Genomic DNA, 13133 nt, shown 5'->3' with positions numbered 1-13133 from the left:
CTTCCTTTTTCTTGGAGTGACAATGGCAAAGTCGGGTCCCAAGCAGTCAAACACTCCTGTGTTGTAGACCTACCCACTTTTACCTTGTATGATACAACTCTCTGGAACTCCAGAGGGATTATAAACTAGTTACATGATATAAAATAAAGTTTTTGGACTTAGTATTGTAGCACTGCAAATGAAGCTGCATACGTAATAACGTTCATGTTTGTTATGAAATGTCATAAATCCAAAACTACATGATCACTGTAGTCTTTGTCTTTTTTTTTTACCTTTAGTTATAATCAGTGTTTACCTTCAGCCACTTTTTAGCACAGGTATGACATGTTATATTAAAATAATTTAAGTTTTTTTTTTTCATATTAAAATTATGCATTTGTTGATCTTCAATTATGTTCCATTGGTTCCTATTTACCAACACCTTTTGGTGACTGGTTCTCATTTACAACTTTCATTATTTGGCCTTTAATCATGTGTTTTGATCTTAAGGAAAAAGTGCATGTTACTTTTTGGGGGCATTTTTATAGGCCTTTATGTGTATAGGACAGTTTAGACTTGAAAGAGTAGAGAGAAAGGGAATGATGTGCAGCAAAGGACCGCAAGTCAGAGTCAAACCTGCGGCCACTCCATCGAGGAGTAAACCTCCATATATGGGTGCCTGTTCTACCAGTTGAGCTACCCAGGCGCTAAAAATGTGTCATTATTTCCAAAGGAAACTGATTAATTAAAGTGTCATACTTATTTCCTCGTCCAGTTTGAGAGCCTACTGTAGCTTTATGAGCCTGTGGAAAGTTGGATATTACTTGGTTTTCTAAGATGTACGTTAATTACGGTGAAAAATATTAGCTGCAGATGTGCCATTTACAGGGGAAATCGACTTTCTGCGTTATATAGATTGGTCAATGTAGTTCAAGAGCTGACACAATATTAGACATTAATCTGCCTTTTATTTCTTGATTGTAGAACATGTATGGTCTATAAAACGGTGAAAAATACCCATTATAATTTCTTGAAGGCAAAAGTAACGTTATCAAATTGTTTTGCCCGACAAAACGTCCAAACTCCCATTAGCTTATCACTAAGAATAGAAAAGCAGCACAATTCTCTCAACAAAAAAGTTGGAACTGAAAAACATTTGGTATTGTTTGCTTGGGAAACAACTTAGTTAATTGGTTGTCAAAATAGTTGCATATTATCTTACTAAGCATCTCATTGTTTTAGTTATAATTACATACCTCATACATTTTTTGGTAGAAGTGATATTTCTACATGCCAAATAATTTTGTGATATAGAGTCATAGAAAACCAACGGACCCAACAGTCACAAAATGCACGCTGCTCATTCTGTGTAATTGATTCTCTAATTGAAAGAGGCATGTTCAAAATAATAGCAGTGTTGTGTTCAATTAGGGAGGTGTTTGATTCTTTGAGGAAACAGGTGTCAATTATGGACCATATTTAAGAAGGAAGGAAGCCAATGCTGGTTATAGTGCAGTTCACACTGAAATACTCAGCAGAATGGGTCATTCCAGACATTGCTCTGCGGAAAAGCGGACTTTGATTAAAAAGTTGATTGGAGAGGGGAAAACATAAAGAAGTGCAGAAAACTATAGGCTGCTCAGCCAGAAGGATTTCAAATTCCTCGAAATGTCATCCAAAGCCTGAACGACGTGGAAGAAAAAAGATTGTCCAATGACCCCCATGCGCTGAATTCAAGCCAAAGTACACTGTGTAGACAGTAAAGCATGGTGGTGCAAAAATCATGTTATGGGGATTTTTCTCATACTGTGGTGTTGGGCCTATTTATCGCATATCGGGGATCATGGATCAGATTTAATACATCAAAATACTTGAAGAGGTCCTGTTGCCTTATGCTGAAGAGGAAATGCCTTTTGAAATGGGTCTTTCAACAGGACAATGACCCACAACACACCAGTAAGTGAGCAAAGCCTTGGTTCCAGATAAACAAGGTTGATGTTATGGAGTGCCCAGCCCAATCTCCAGACCTCAATCCCATAGAACACGTGTGGGGTCACATCTTAAACGCGGTTTCTGAGGTAAAACCCAGTAATGCAAAGGATTTGTGGAATGTAGTTCAATCGTCCTGGGCTGGAATACCTGTTCACAGGTGCCAGAAGTTGGTCGACTCCATGCAACACAGATGTGAAGCAGTTCTCAGAAATAATGGTTATGCAACTAAATATTAGTGCAGTGATTCAGTATAGCAAACCCTTGAGACATTTATCAGTTTATACAGTAATTGTTTGAGTTTGTAAAGGAGAATGCAAATACTGCTATTTTTTTTGAACAGCGTAATATTCAATTTTCTTCACTTTCTGTAAAGGTAAAACACAAACTTGATCAATTTTGGTCATGTTTTGATTTGGAATTGAATTTGCAGTGTTCCCAATGCATTCATAATATTGAATAAAAGCTATTCTAAGGATTTTGAGTACTATTCACTTTTTTAAACACACTGCTATTATTCTGGACACAGCTGTATGTTCCAAACTTAACACATATAATTTCCACTGCTGATTAGTGTGATTCAATGTAGGTGAAAAATCTGACTTTATAGTTGTAGGTAAATAAAACACAACAATCATGTAATCCAACTACTCCCCCTGACGTCCCTTCAGGGTCATGTGTTGCTCAATGTGAAATCCATGGTTTATGGCTTGTTGCCCAGATACTTTCAACATTCATCTTCCTGAAGACCAACTAACTGTTAGATTCTGTGGAAATGTTCTTCCATTCCTCTCTGACAGTCACCTGCTAATGGTCACCTGACATGGCTTGAGTTCAGACTTGTCGAACCTGAGCTGACCTCCAGTTAAGCAAGTGTGCGTCTAAATGTGTCTGGGATCATTTAAACCTAACTTTTGTTTTTAGATTAGAGAGGCAGAGTTTATACTGTTGGTATTAACACCAAGTAATACTGTTACCAGCATGTTGACAACAGCCCAGGATCTTAAGGAATAGATGCCTTACCTAATATACTGAGGACAGGTAGTTATTAGAATAACAACAATGGCCAGGTCTGACTAAAGATGCAGCTGGACTTACTGGAAAGTACACAACAAAGCAGATTAGGGAATTGGGAAATTTGAAATAATGTAACAAATCTAAATGAAATCTAAAATTAATTAGAAGAATTTCAAGGGTAAAAAAAAAAAAAAGTCTACAAAACAGGCTTTAAGAATTGATGGTAAACTTGATGGCATATTGTGAGCAACACTAATTAGATTTGTAAATGGATTTGAAGCAGCAAATTATTTCATTATGTGTTACTGAGTACAATACCCCACTCTGGTCTGTGAAGTGGGGTGTTATAACACCTTGGCATCAGTATGCACATTTGCTGGTGGTGCGCACTTGACATTTTGCAGCAGATTATAGATGGAAGCTCTGGCAGCTTTTATGGACAAGATGCAACACGTTACTTAACTGTGCAAGTGACACCAGACAGGAACACCTGACATAACGTAACAGCGTATTAGTACTCAGTGTGCTATTTTCCAGACTGTTTTATTACGTAATTTGTAAAGTATAATTGTAAAAACACTGCTTTCACATAATTTATCCTTAAACTTTGTGGATCTTTTATGTTTTTTACCCAAATAAAATTTTTGTCAACAATAAAACCATATATATTTGAAGTACACTTACTATTCAAATAAACAGAACCAAGCATTGTTTGGAAATCTAAAATGAATAAAAGTGAGTGTTTTTTCCCCACAAATTATCAAAGCCAGTAAAAAAGTAAAAAAAAAAAACAGAACAGGAGAAACTTTACTGCCCAGTAAGGAATGTTACGGTTTGTTTTTAAGAATAGTATCCCAGTATAGACTTGGTAACATTTTATCTGGAGATGGAAAAACAAACAAAAAAGATGATGTCTGGTTTCATCATTTTAAGTATGGAAAAACAAACTCTAAAAATTTAAAATAAAATCCTTTTCTCATATTCTTTTATTTACCCTGTATCACACTATCACATTACTTTCTCAGTAAATGTTCATATTTGCACTAGGTTGCATTGGAGGGCTTTATGACATAAAGTTAAAAACGTTTGTCTGCACATGTAAACACACTGGTCATGAACGTGTGACTTGGTGTTCAGGCCACCACTTTGTCCTGGGGCTTTTGCGGTTATGTATCCCATTATAGAGCCCTGCAAACAATTACATAAAGCCAACACACTGCTGAATGTGAGGGTTTATCAGCTTACAGCGGGGGATTTTGTTAACTGGATTAGTGGTAGATTTAAACTCTGCATTTAGGTTCAAGAAGTGAAAATAATCAGTGAGCCTGTCTGCACATCAGGTATATAAGGGTTCACACGGCGTCTTCTCACCACAGCTCAGACACTGCAACAGCTCTACATTGATAACTTTCTGCAACCTCATCCTACACTTCAGGTAAGCGGAAGCTTTTTGTAGAGACCAAGTGATCTTTTTACAAACTAAATATGGAGTTTTTCCTTTAGCCAGATACAAGCTGCTCTAAAATAACAAGAACTGGAAATAAATATACTATTATGCCAATTAACATGCTCGACTTTGTTTTGCTTAGAATGGACTTTCAAATCGTTGCCCTGGTGATGTTGTTCCTGGCCTGTGTGGAGCAGAGCCTGGCCTCATGCGTTGTGGACAGCTTCACAGTAAAAGAAGACTTTGACCCCAAAAGAGTGAGTACAGAGATATTTTTTAAGTATTGCCTTTATTTATTGTTTTTTGTTTATGTGCATATCCATATTCAACTGATAAAATGCCTATTCAAATAACTTTTTTTATTACACCCCTGACAGTATGCAGGGAAGTGGTACGCTCTGCAGAAGAAGGATCCTGAGGGTTTGTTCCTGCAGGACAACATCTCTGCTGAATACACTGTTGAAGACGATGGTTCCATGGTTGCCTCTTCCAAGGGCAGAGTCACTCTCTTTGGGTGGGTATTTGTCATTTTTAGTTTATTAAGTAGCAGTCTAAATGTGATTCGTTATATTTGAGACAGGCTACATTCCTGTTTGCAAATGTAACAGTTTTTTCCTCTACTTGTGATCCAGGTTCTGGGTCGTGTGCGCCGACATGGCTGCTCAGTACTCTGTGCCCGACCCCGGCACCCCCGGCAAGATGTTCATGAACTACCAGGGACTGGCCAGCTACCTGTCCAGCGGCGGTAAGTCTCCTCAGTTGTATGCACACATTCTCTCGGCCTCTCTCGGTCTAACACAGCTGGGACTAACTTCTTGCTCCCCGCTCTTTCAGGTGACAACTACTGGGTCATTGACACAGATTATGACAACTATGCCATCACCTATGCTTGCCGCACCCTGAAAGAGGATGGAAGCTGCGATGACGGATACTCCCTGGTCTTTGCCCGCAACCCCCGCGGCCTCCCCCCTGCCATCCAGAGAGTCGTCCGCCAGAAACAGGAGGAAGTCTGCATGGCCGGAGAGTTCCAGCCAGTGCTACAGTCTGGTATGTACTCAGTCTTTCACATTCAGCTCAAATGGACAGACAAACAGAGAAACCATACACCTTGACTTGCATTTAAAGGATTAAGTTGATACTGTGATGCCAAAAACATGTAACATTAAGGGTAAACTAGTCTTTATCCTTACCGTTCCACTCATGGGATTGCTTAGGTGCTGCACCAAATTTCGCCGGATACATGCATTTTCCGTTTCCTTCCACTTTCTTTGTGTTTGAATTTTTAAATTTGGTGGATTTATGAGGACTATGGTTGACTGCTCCTCAGATCTCTGCATGGTAAATTGACACAGGTAGCTAGACTATCTGTCCAATCTGAGTTTTTTCTTGCACGACTATTTTGCAGCGGCTCTGTGCGGAGTTTAGCACCACCTATGGCGATTCTGATTGGTTTAAAAAAAAAGTCGTTAAACCAGAGCACGCTTTCCTCCCATCCCCGAATGCTATGAATGCACGCTTTGGAGGAGGGTCTGGCAAAGCGTGACAAAGAGTGAACAAATAAGTACTCTTTGCAACAACTGGTTGCCCTTTATAGTACTTTTCAAAGAACATTTACATTTAACTTCAACTATTTCAAGCTCTGCGTTACATTTGAACTAATCTAACACTTGATCCTATTGTCTGTGTTTAACAGGAGCCTGCTAAACTGCCCCTAAGCTAAAGTTTGCTGACTGGATCATCCTGCCAAAAGTGAAGACACAGCTCTGCTCAAAGACGCAAATGAGAGAATATTCATGCTATCAGATTCAACGCACGGACAAAAAGAATTTCATTAAACCTACTAAGATGAAAATATATTTCCCAGACACTATTACCTGTTGAGTGAATGTGATCATTTTCCTTCTGTATTAGTGACAATATATTTTGTAAAGAAACTTCCTGTTGTCCTTGTTTTTGTAAAAACGACTGTAAGAAACCTAGATTGGTGGTCAAAATCTTATTTATTTAGTGCACAAACACAATTGTATTAAAAAAGTCATTTAGAGTATAAAATAGAATGTAACAAATGTATAGATTACAGATGAAAAAAAGATTATAGCATATACATTTTATTAATGTAATTAATGTAAGATTTTGTTACAGTATGGTCAATTAACTACTAATCACATTGCTAGGTGATCTTATGTTTTTTTTAACTTCTCCTTTCATACCAATGACGACACATTATGTGCAACTGCACAACAAGCATGAACAATTAGAAAACACTTGGTTAACAAGTTGTCCTAATGGATGTATTACCCAGCTGGCAATATTCTATATTTTCTTATTGTCAACAAATATCCAACGAAAAGACCAAAATCAACAAGTACTGCCTGTGTATCCAAAACCTGATATATCTTATTTTTGGAGCCTTAGAGCTCTATTGTCTAACGTGATATAAAAACTAAAGCACCAAATGTGTATTAATCCACTGCTTTTAATCCAAAATTATGATTACATGTTTCCACCAAGACTGGATGTGTTATGTCCCTGTATCCCTTTATCCACCCCCCTTTGCAATAAATCAACAACTGCTTCAGAAAGGACTGTATTTCAGCTGATTATGTTTGCGAATAATCATTAGTCTTTAGTCACTTTTATTTAACAAGATCAGAGTTTACAATTACAACCATTTCTATACACTATTAAAAATGTGATGCCTGTATTTCTGGGAAACAGACCATGAGCATAAATAATAAATGGTATGGTTACAATGTGATTTGCCAGATGGCACAGCACTTGTAAAGCATACTGTATGTAATCAGCACATTCATTTCTCTACATGTATTTACATTGAACAAAACCATCAGAAACATAATTAGAATGCTACCAGACTTGCCCGTGGTCTAGTGCTCCTCTGAGTAGCTCTCTGGCAGCGAGTACGGACCAGGCCTTCCCCAGTAGTCCAGAGCTCGGACTCTGTACAGACCGCCAGCCTCCCCATCTACTACAGAACACAACATGGTACATTGTATTATTTCTACAACTGAATGTAACGACAACAAGATACAGTTTGAAAGGTGAGGAAAATTCAGATTCTCATGATCGTTTACTGGGAATTCTTACCAGGTGAATAAACATAAGAAGTAAAAATGGTGTCTTGAGTGTTAATTCTGCTGAATTCCTTGTGGTCTGTAGAAAACTCCACTTCGAATGTCTTAATGCATCTGCAAATACAAAGTATGTATAAAGGTTCAAAAGCATGAATGAGTGTTTCTTGTTCTAGGTGTATGCATAGTACATATTTACTGCATCTCAACAGTCATAAAGAGATGAAATCTACTGCACTGCTGCAGTCAATACAAGGAGTTTGGGATAAGACATGTTTCTGTCAAACAAATGCAAAAATAAAAAAATAATCATGTGCACCTACTTAGAATTGATACAGTGGTCTGACCAGACGACCAGGACTTGGCCTTTGGTGATCCTGATGAAGTGTAATCCATTGACCTAATCAAAAGTCAAACACAGGTAAGAGTTCATCTCTTTTGAAATATGCAGCTCAGCCCCATACATGATCCATCAAGCATTCGACATAACACAGGCTTTGAGGTTACATTATGTCTTCCTTCTTAAATCATAAATCCCTTTTTCACTTAGCGACTAGAGAAAATCTTCCTTGACTTACTTGCATTGACAGAGAAACAAATGCTCAACGGAGCAGTGTGACAAAAACGGACACAGATGTGGGACAAGGTAGAATTCAACTGATGTACCGATAAATAACATTCATGAGAAGCTTTAAGGTGGACTATGAGACAAATGCAATCCCATTTATTCTGACCTGACACTGTTGCATTGCGTTGGGTACTAACCTGGTCTGGCACGGCTTTGGGCCGGGCACAAACATGGATGAGGAGGACAGAGGGCACGGACAGTTTAGCTTTCAGAGTCAGAGAGTCTGCTGCCGGAACTTCCCAGGGTCCATCAACATGAGGGTCCTGACACAATGGCACATCATCAGTGGTTCAAAGCAAGTCTCAAAGCAATTTACAGAGAAAGGAAAAAGTCCCAATAGATCAAAGCAATCAGAGCTGCCTTAATGTTGACAGCGCTGGTGACAGCCAATAGAATTCAACATGTTAATTAAAGCTGCACTGAACAAGATCATCATCCATGAATACACCTTGTCTCAAAAGTAAGATATACAGGGTTTCATAATGGCGTGGATGGACACCAAGAATTCTGAGAAATCAAGCACACCTGGCTTGCAATCTACCAAACAGCACACACAATGTACAGATATGTGAACATTTTATTATTGTATATTAAGGGCAAACAATATAGTTTCACACTATTTTTAATGTGTACAATAGTTACCGTTTAAAAAGGTCCAATGTAGTAGGCCCACCATAACACACTATGTGAGCCATTTTACTGCTTTATAGGAAAGTTGGCTTTTTTATGATCGATCTTCTGGTTTTGAACAAACACTCAACCTGCATGGCAAATGACTAATCGCAATCATTTTCAGAGCGGACTGATTAATTTAGCATGGAGAAAACAACTTAACAATAACTTGCTGTAGATTTCTTTTGCAAGAAATACAATAAGTGCTATTTGGAATTATTTGTTGTGTTACCGAATTAAGAGATACTTCTTTTCTAATTCCAAAGGGAGCTAAAAGCTGCATATACAATATTGTGAAATGACTGTACACAACTTGATGTACTTAATAAATAACGCACATTGCCAAATAACATAATATTTTTTATTATTTATCATTCAGCCCAGCTGTTTACCTGCACACTCCTGAGGCGCCTGAACTGTTCTGCTGTGGGGTAGTTGGGGCTGCCCATGCTCTGCCACAGCTGGTAAGGGTTGGTCACATTGTTGTCGATATAATATGTGACATACACAAGATCTGGATTGCAAACAGACAGATAGCAGGCAGGACTGAAATGAACCACTCACGGTTGGATCTGGTCACATTTATCTTAAAATGTAACCTTCTTTCTTCAGTATTGTGTTAAACCTTCTGTTACCTTTCTGTGCAGACAGTCCTTTCACTGAGACGGTGACATCATCAGGGTTAGTGGAGGTGCTGTTGTCGTCACTGTTGTAGAGCAGCACTGCTGCCTGCCAGCCGTCTGAGCCACCCACTGTTACAGGCGTGTGGCTACTGGCGAGAACTCCCACCGTGCTGTTGATAGTTCCCGCGGAGCTCAAAACATGAGCCAGGACCTGCGTCTCTCCTTAAAGTGGAAATCACAAACAGCAGAGGCAACAGGGTCAATTAAAATAGAACAGGGACAGATGAGACAGCAACATCATGGAGCCTTGAGCTTTGCTTGTACAAGGGGCTGCTTCAGAACGCACACGCGCGCATGCACACATAAAACCCCTGTTGTAAAGCAAAGTGATTGTCACCTAGCAAAGCCAGCAGGCCCATGACAGTGAGGACAGGCTTCCTGATCAGCTGGACGTGAGGCGGCTGGGTGTTGTTGACTTGGAAGCGGGCAGTCAGCGTGCGCTGGGTAAATGGGTGTGGGTGGTAGCTAAGGAAGGCATTGTCGTTGCTGAGCAGGGTGTAGTTGATGGTGCTGTTCGGGTCTGCCAGCAGCAGATCCTGGTGCTGGTTTATTACCTGTTGGAGGGAGTAGGACAGAGGACCAGTGTAGTTTAGCTGGTAGATTGGAGAAGAGCTAAAATTGCCTGGGTTTGGTGTCCAACCAGTGAGAAGCATTTTATTAGGTATATTGCTATCCTTTAGCCTAACACAACTGCAATCATGGTCTTATAACAAACTGAACACTTTGAATACCAACTGTATGTATTCTTCCTATTTTTGGGTGGCATCTTCATGGTTGAATGCACATTGTAAGTAACTTTGGATAAAAGCGGAAATATAGTACACTACATTAATTTAGCTATTTATGTTTGGAAAAAAGCCTAAAATCTCTCTCTCTATACATATGTCCAGTGGTGTTATGCTAGCGTATTTAGTCACAACACTCTAAAGCACAAATTCACTTAATGGCCTACATATTGCAGAGACAATGTATGTATACAGTATAAGGGTTAAATGTTAAAACTAACAAGGGTTAGATGAACTTTAAACAAAATGGGAATAGAAGTTTCACTGTCCTGTCATAGTCTAATTTGGGTTTCCAACCTGTGAAGGACAGAAGTCAGGGTGAAACAATGAACTCCTACTGTATGTCATTTTTGGCTCATTTGAGTTGACAAATACTAAACATTTAACAGCAACCATTAGATTGATTTGCCCTAAAATGAGAAATTACCTTTAGCTGAAAAGAAACCACTCATTCAGAAAACTTCATTCAAGTTCCAGATGGTTAATAATGAATCCAAATAAGTCCTTGTGTAAGTTAACATCTTCCCATATAAATGTAAACACAACTTTAATCCAAATGGTATTCTTTAGTGTTCAAATGTGATTTTACACTCAAGGTGTGTTTTTTTTTTTTCCCCCTCTCCTCCATCACTTTACCTCACCTTTACCACCATGGCAGCGTAGGTCACATCAGCCCTCCACTCCTGAGGCGTGGACCAGCCCACCAGTGGATCAGCCTCATCGTTGTAAACAGGAAGGCTGCGGAACCGGGGGAAACGCTCCTGGATCTCCCCCACTGTCTGGATCTCCTGCTGGAGGATGGGATAGGAGAAGCCTCCTCCCTGAAAGACGGAAATAGAAAGTTTGCTTTAAAAAGTATTCTAATTGCATCTGGCGTATTTTATAAATAACATGTGTTTTGTATGCAAAAATCTGTAGAAAAAAAAAATTGTAAAGTAACTTGTAGCTACAGCTGTCAGACTATTGTAGTGGAGTAAAAAGTACAACATTTCCCTCTGAGATGTAGTGGAGAAAAAGGAGAAAGTGGCATGAAAAGACTCAAATAAAGTACCTCACATTTGTACTTAAGTACTGTACGTCACTTGAGAAAATGTACTTAGTTACTCTACAATCCTGTCCTTTTTTGGAATGAATTAAGCTTATAAATGCATTACTAAATATAGCTTCACATAACTCAGGCAATATGAATTTCAATAACATCACTATCCTCAAATTTGCACTCAAAAATCGACTACATTGTGTCACCCTATCGTGAAAAAAATGTTCAGAGAATGAATGACAAATATTTATTAAATCTCTGATATTTTTTGTAAATGTGCTTTGAGTTTCGAACAGCCCACCTTCTTGTGCAGGGCGATGTAGTCGATCCTGACGCCCGTCTCTCTGGTGAAATAGTTGGTGCCATTATAGCAGTGCTGCAGCATGGCCCAGCAGTACGGTGAATGTGGGGGGGAATGACAGGAGTCTCCCGGACCCCCAAACCTCAGGAGACTGCTGGCAGCGCGCAGACCCTCCGAACAGGCATCATAGTAGTTGAGAAACCCTAAAGAAAAGTTTGTTATACTGAAACTCTCCACTGAAACCTGGCCCATTACTACTTTAATGTTTTTATGAGGATCTGTCTACCCAGGTACAAACAGATCACAATACATGTAGACAATAGCGATTAAATGACATCCCATGTCAGTATTAGCCTAATATAAAGTGTGTGTCTAGTGTTTCTAATAAGCATTCATCAAACGACACATTTTTGGAACAAGTAGTAGTAAAATAAGCATTTAAAAAGTAACATATCTATGAGAGGAAGTGAGAACATTGATGGGAGCAAATGTGCATTTCCTTGTACCAATGGCTACATTTAGCAACAATTTCCACTTAAAGAAAAACTGATATATTGTTTGCAACTGTTTATAATTTCTAAATATAAAATAAAATAAAAAAAGGTAAACTGATATGACATCAAAATGTCATGTAGAATGCAGTATGGGTTTACCTTGAATTGACATGGTGACATTATCAAAGTCATGGTTGTTGGGCTCATTCCATGTTTCAAAGTTCCACTGGGAGACGCTTTCCAGGCCATACTTGTCTGTAATTAAACAAAACACCACAGAAAATCACACTGTGTAGGAGCAGAATCATACAGTGCTGTTATTAATCTATTTATTGTTATAGGTTAGGTTACATTACGCAAGAAAGCTTTCACATACGTTTAATGAATGTTTCTGTGGGGACATTACACTTCCTGAATGGTCCTGATAGGGACACCCCTACTTGTGTAAACGCTAAGGCCAAAAGGATTTAAGAGTGCATTCAATTTAATTTTAAAACCTTAGCAATCAGAAAGATACATACATATACTGTAAATCTTGCCTTCATTTGTCATAGCAAGCCCCTCCCAATTAGATTCAACAACTGGTAATCATTTTTAAACAACAACTTTACACTCTGCTTCTCAATTACAATTAACATTTTTTTCAGATTCAGGTTTTAATTGACAATTATTACATGGTATACGGAGCGCAAACAACATATACAATACAATAGTGGCAAAACAATGGCACTCACCAATGTACCTTTTGGCTATGAGATAAACCAAATTTCCCCACTCTACCACTTGTGATTTGTCTTCAAAGTCAGTAAAATAGTTAGAGACACTGCCCATCAGTTCAAAGCCTAAAAAAAACAGGAGGTGCAGGAATTAATTACAGTTCAGATATTTACACAGCCACGTCACAAGTTCAAGAAACCAGCAAAATCACATTTGACTCATACATTGATTGTACCTTAAATATTACGCATGTACGTTTTAAAGGTGCCCTGTCACACATATTCCATTACTTT

General features: G+C 38.7%; 2 protein-coding genes across 2 annotated transcripts in view; one reads left to right on the top strand and one right to left on the bottom strand.

Moving 5' to 3' along the window:
• The first annotated feature begins 4204 nt into the window (after nt 1-4204).
• On the top strand, nt 4205-6361 carry LOC116690342 (purpurin). The gene is made up of 6 exons (XM_032517221.1): nt 4205-4420; nt 4575-4689; nt 4810-4946; nt 5065-5177; nt 5267-5479; nt 6126-6361. Exons 2-6 carry the CDS (start codon nt 4576-4578, stop codon nt 6134-6136), a joined length of 588 nt encoding a protein of 195 aa, XP_032373112.1. The 5' UTR covers nt 4205-4420; nt 4575; the 3' UTR covers nt 6137-6361.
• Nucleotides 6362-6626: 265 nt separating this feature from the next.
• The window catches only part of idua (alpha-L-iduronidase), an 8559-nt gene continuing 2052 nt past the window's right edge, over nt 6627-13133 (bottom strand). The window contains exons 4-14 of the mRNA XM_032517218.1: nt 12858-12965; nt 12283-12378; nt 11630-11832; nt 10931-11110; nt 9842-10058; nt 9457-9666; nt 9214-9335; nt 8287-8412; nt 7845-7921; nt 7538-7638; nt 6627-7418 (exon numbers count right to left, since the gene is read on the bottom strand). Of these exons, the coding sequence (XP_032373109.1) occupies nt 7318-7418; nt 7538-7638; nt 7845-7921; nt 8287-8412; nt 9214-9335; nt 9457-9666; nt 9842-10058; nt 10931-11110; nt 11630-11832; nt 12283-12378; nt 12858-12965 (1541 nt within the window). The 3' untranslated portion in view covers nt 6627-7317. The remainder of the gene's footprint in view (nt 7419-7537; nt 7639-7844; nt 7922-8286; nt 8413-9213; nt 9336-9456; nt 9667-9841; nt 10059-10930; nt 11111-11629; nt 11833-12282; nt 12379-12857; nt 12966-13133) is intronic.

Source organism: Etheostoma spectabile, chromosome 5, assembly GCF_008692095.1.
Source record: "Etheostoma spectabile isolate EspeVRDwgs_2016 chromosome 5, UIUC_Espe_1.0, whole genome shotgun sequence".
Taxonomy (NCBI): Eukaryota; Metazoa; Chordata; class Actinopteri; order Perciformes; family Percidae; genus Etheostoma; species Etheostoma spectabile.
This window is presented reverse-complemented; position numbering and strand designations above follow the sequence as displayed.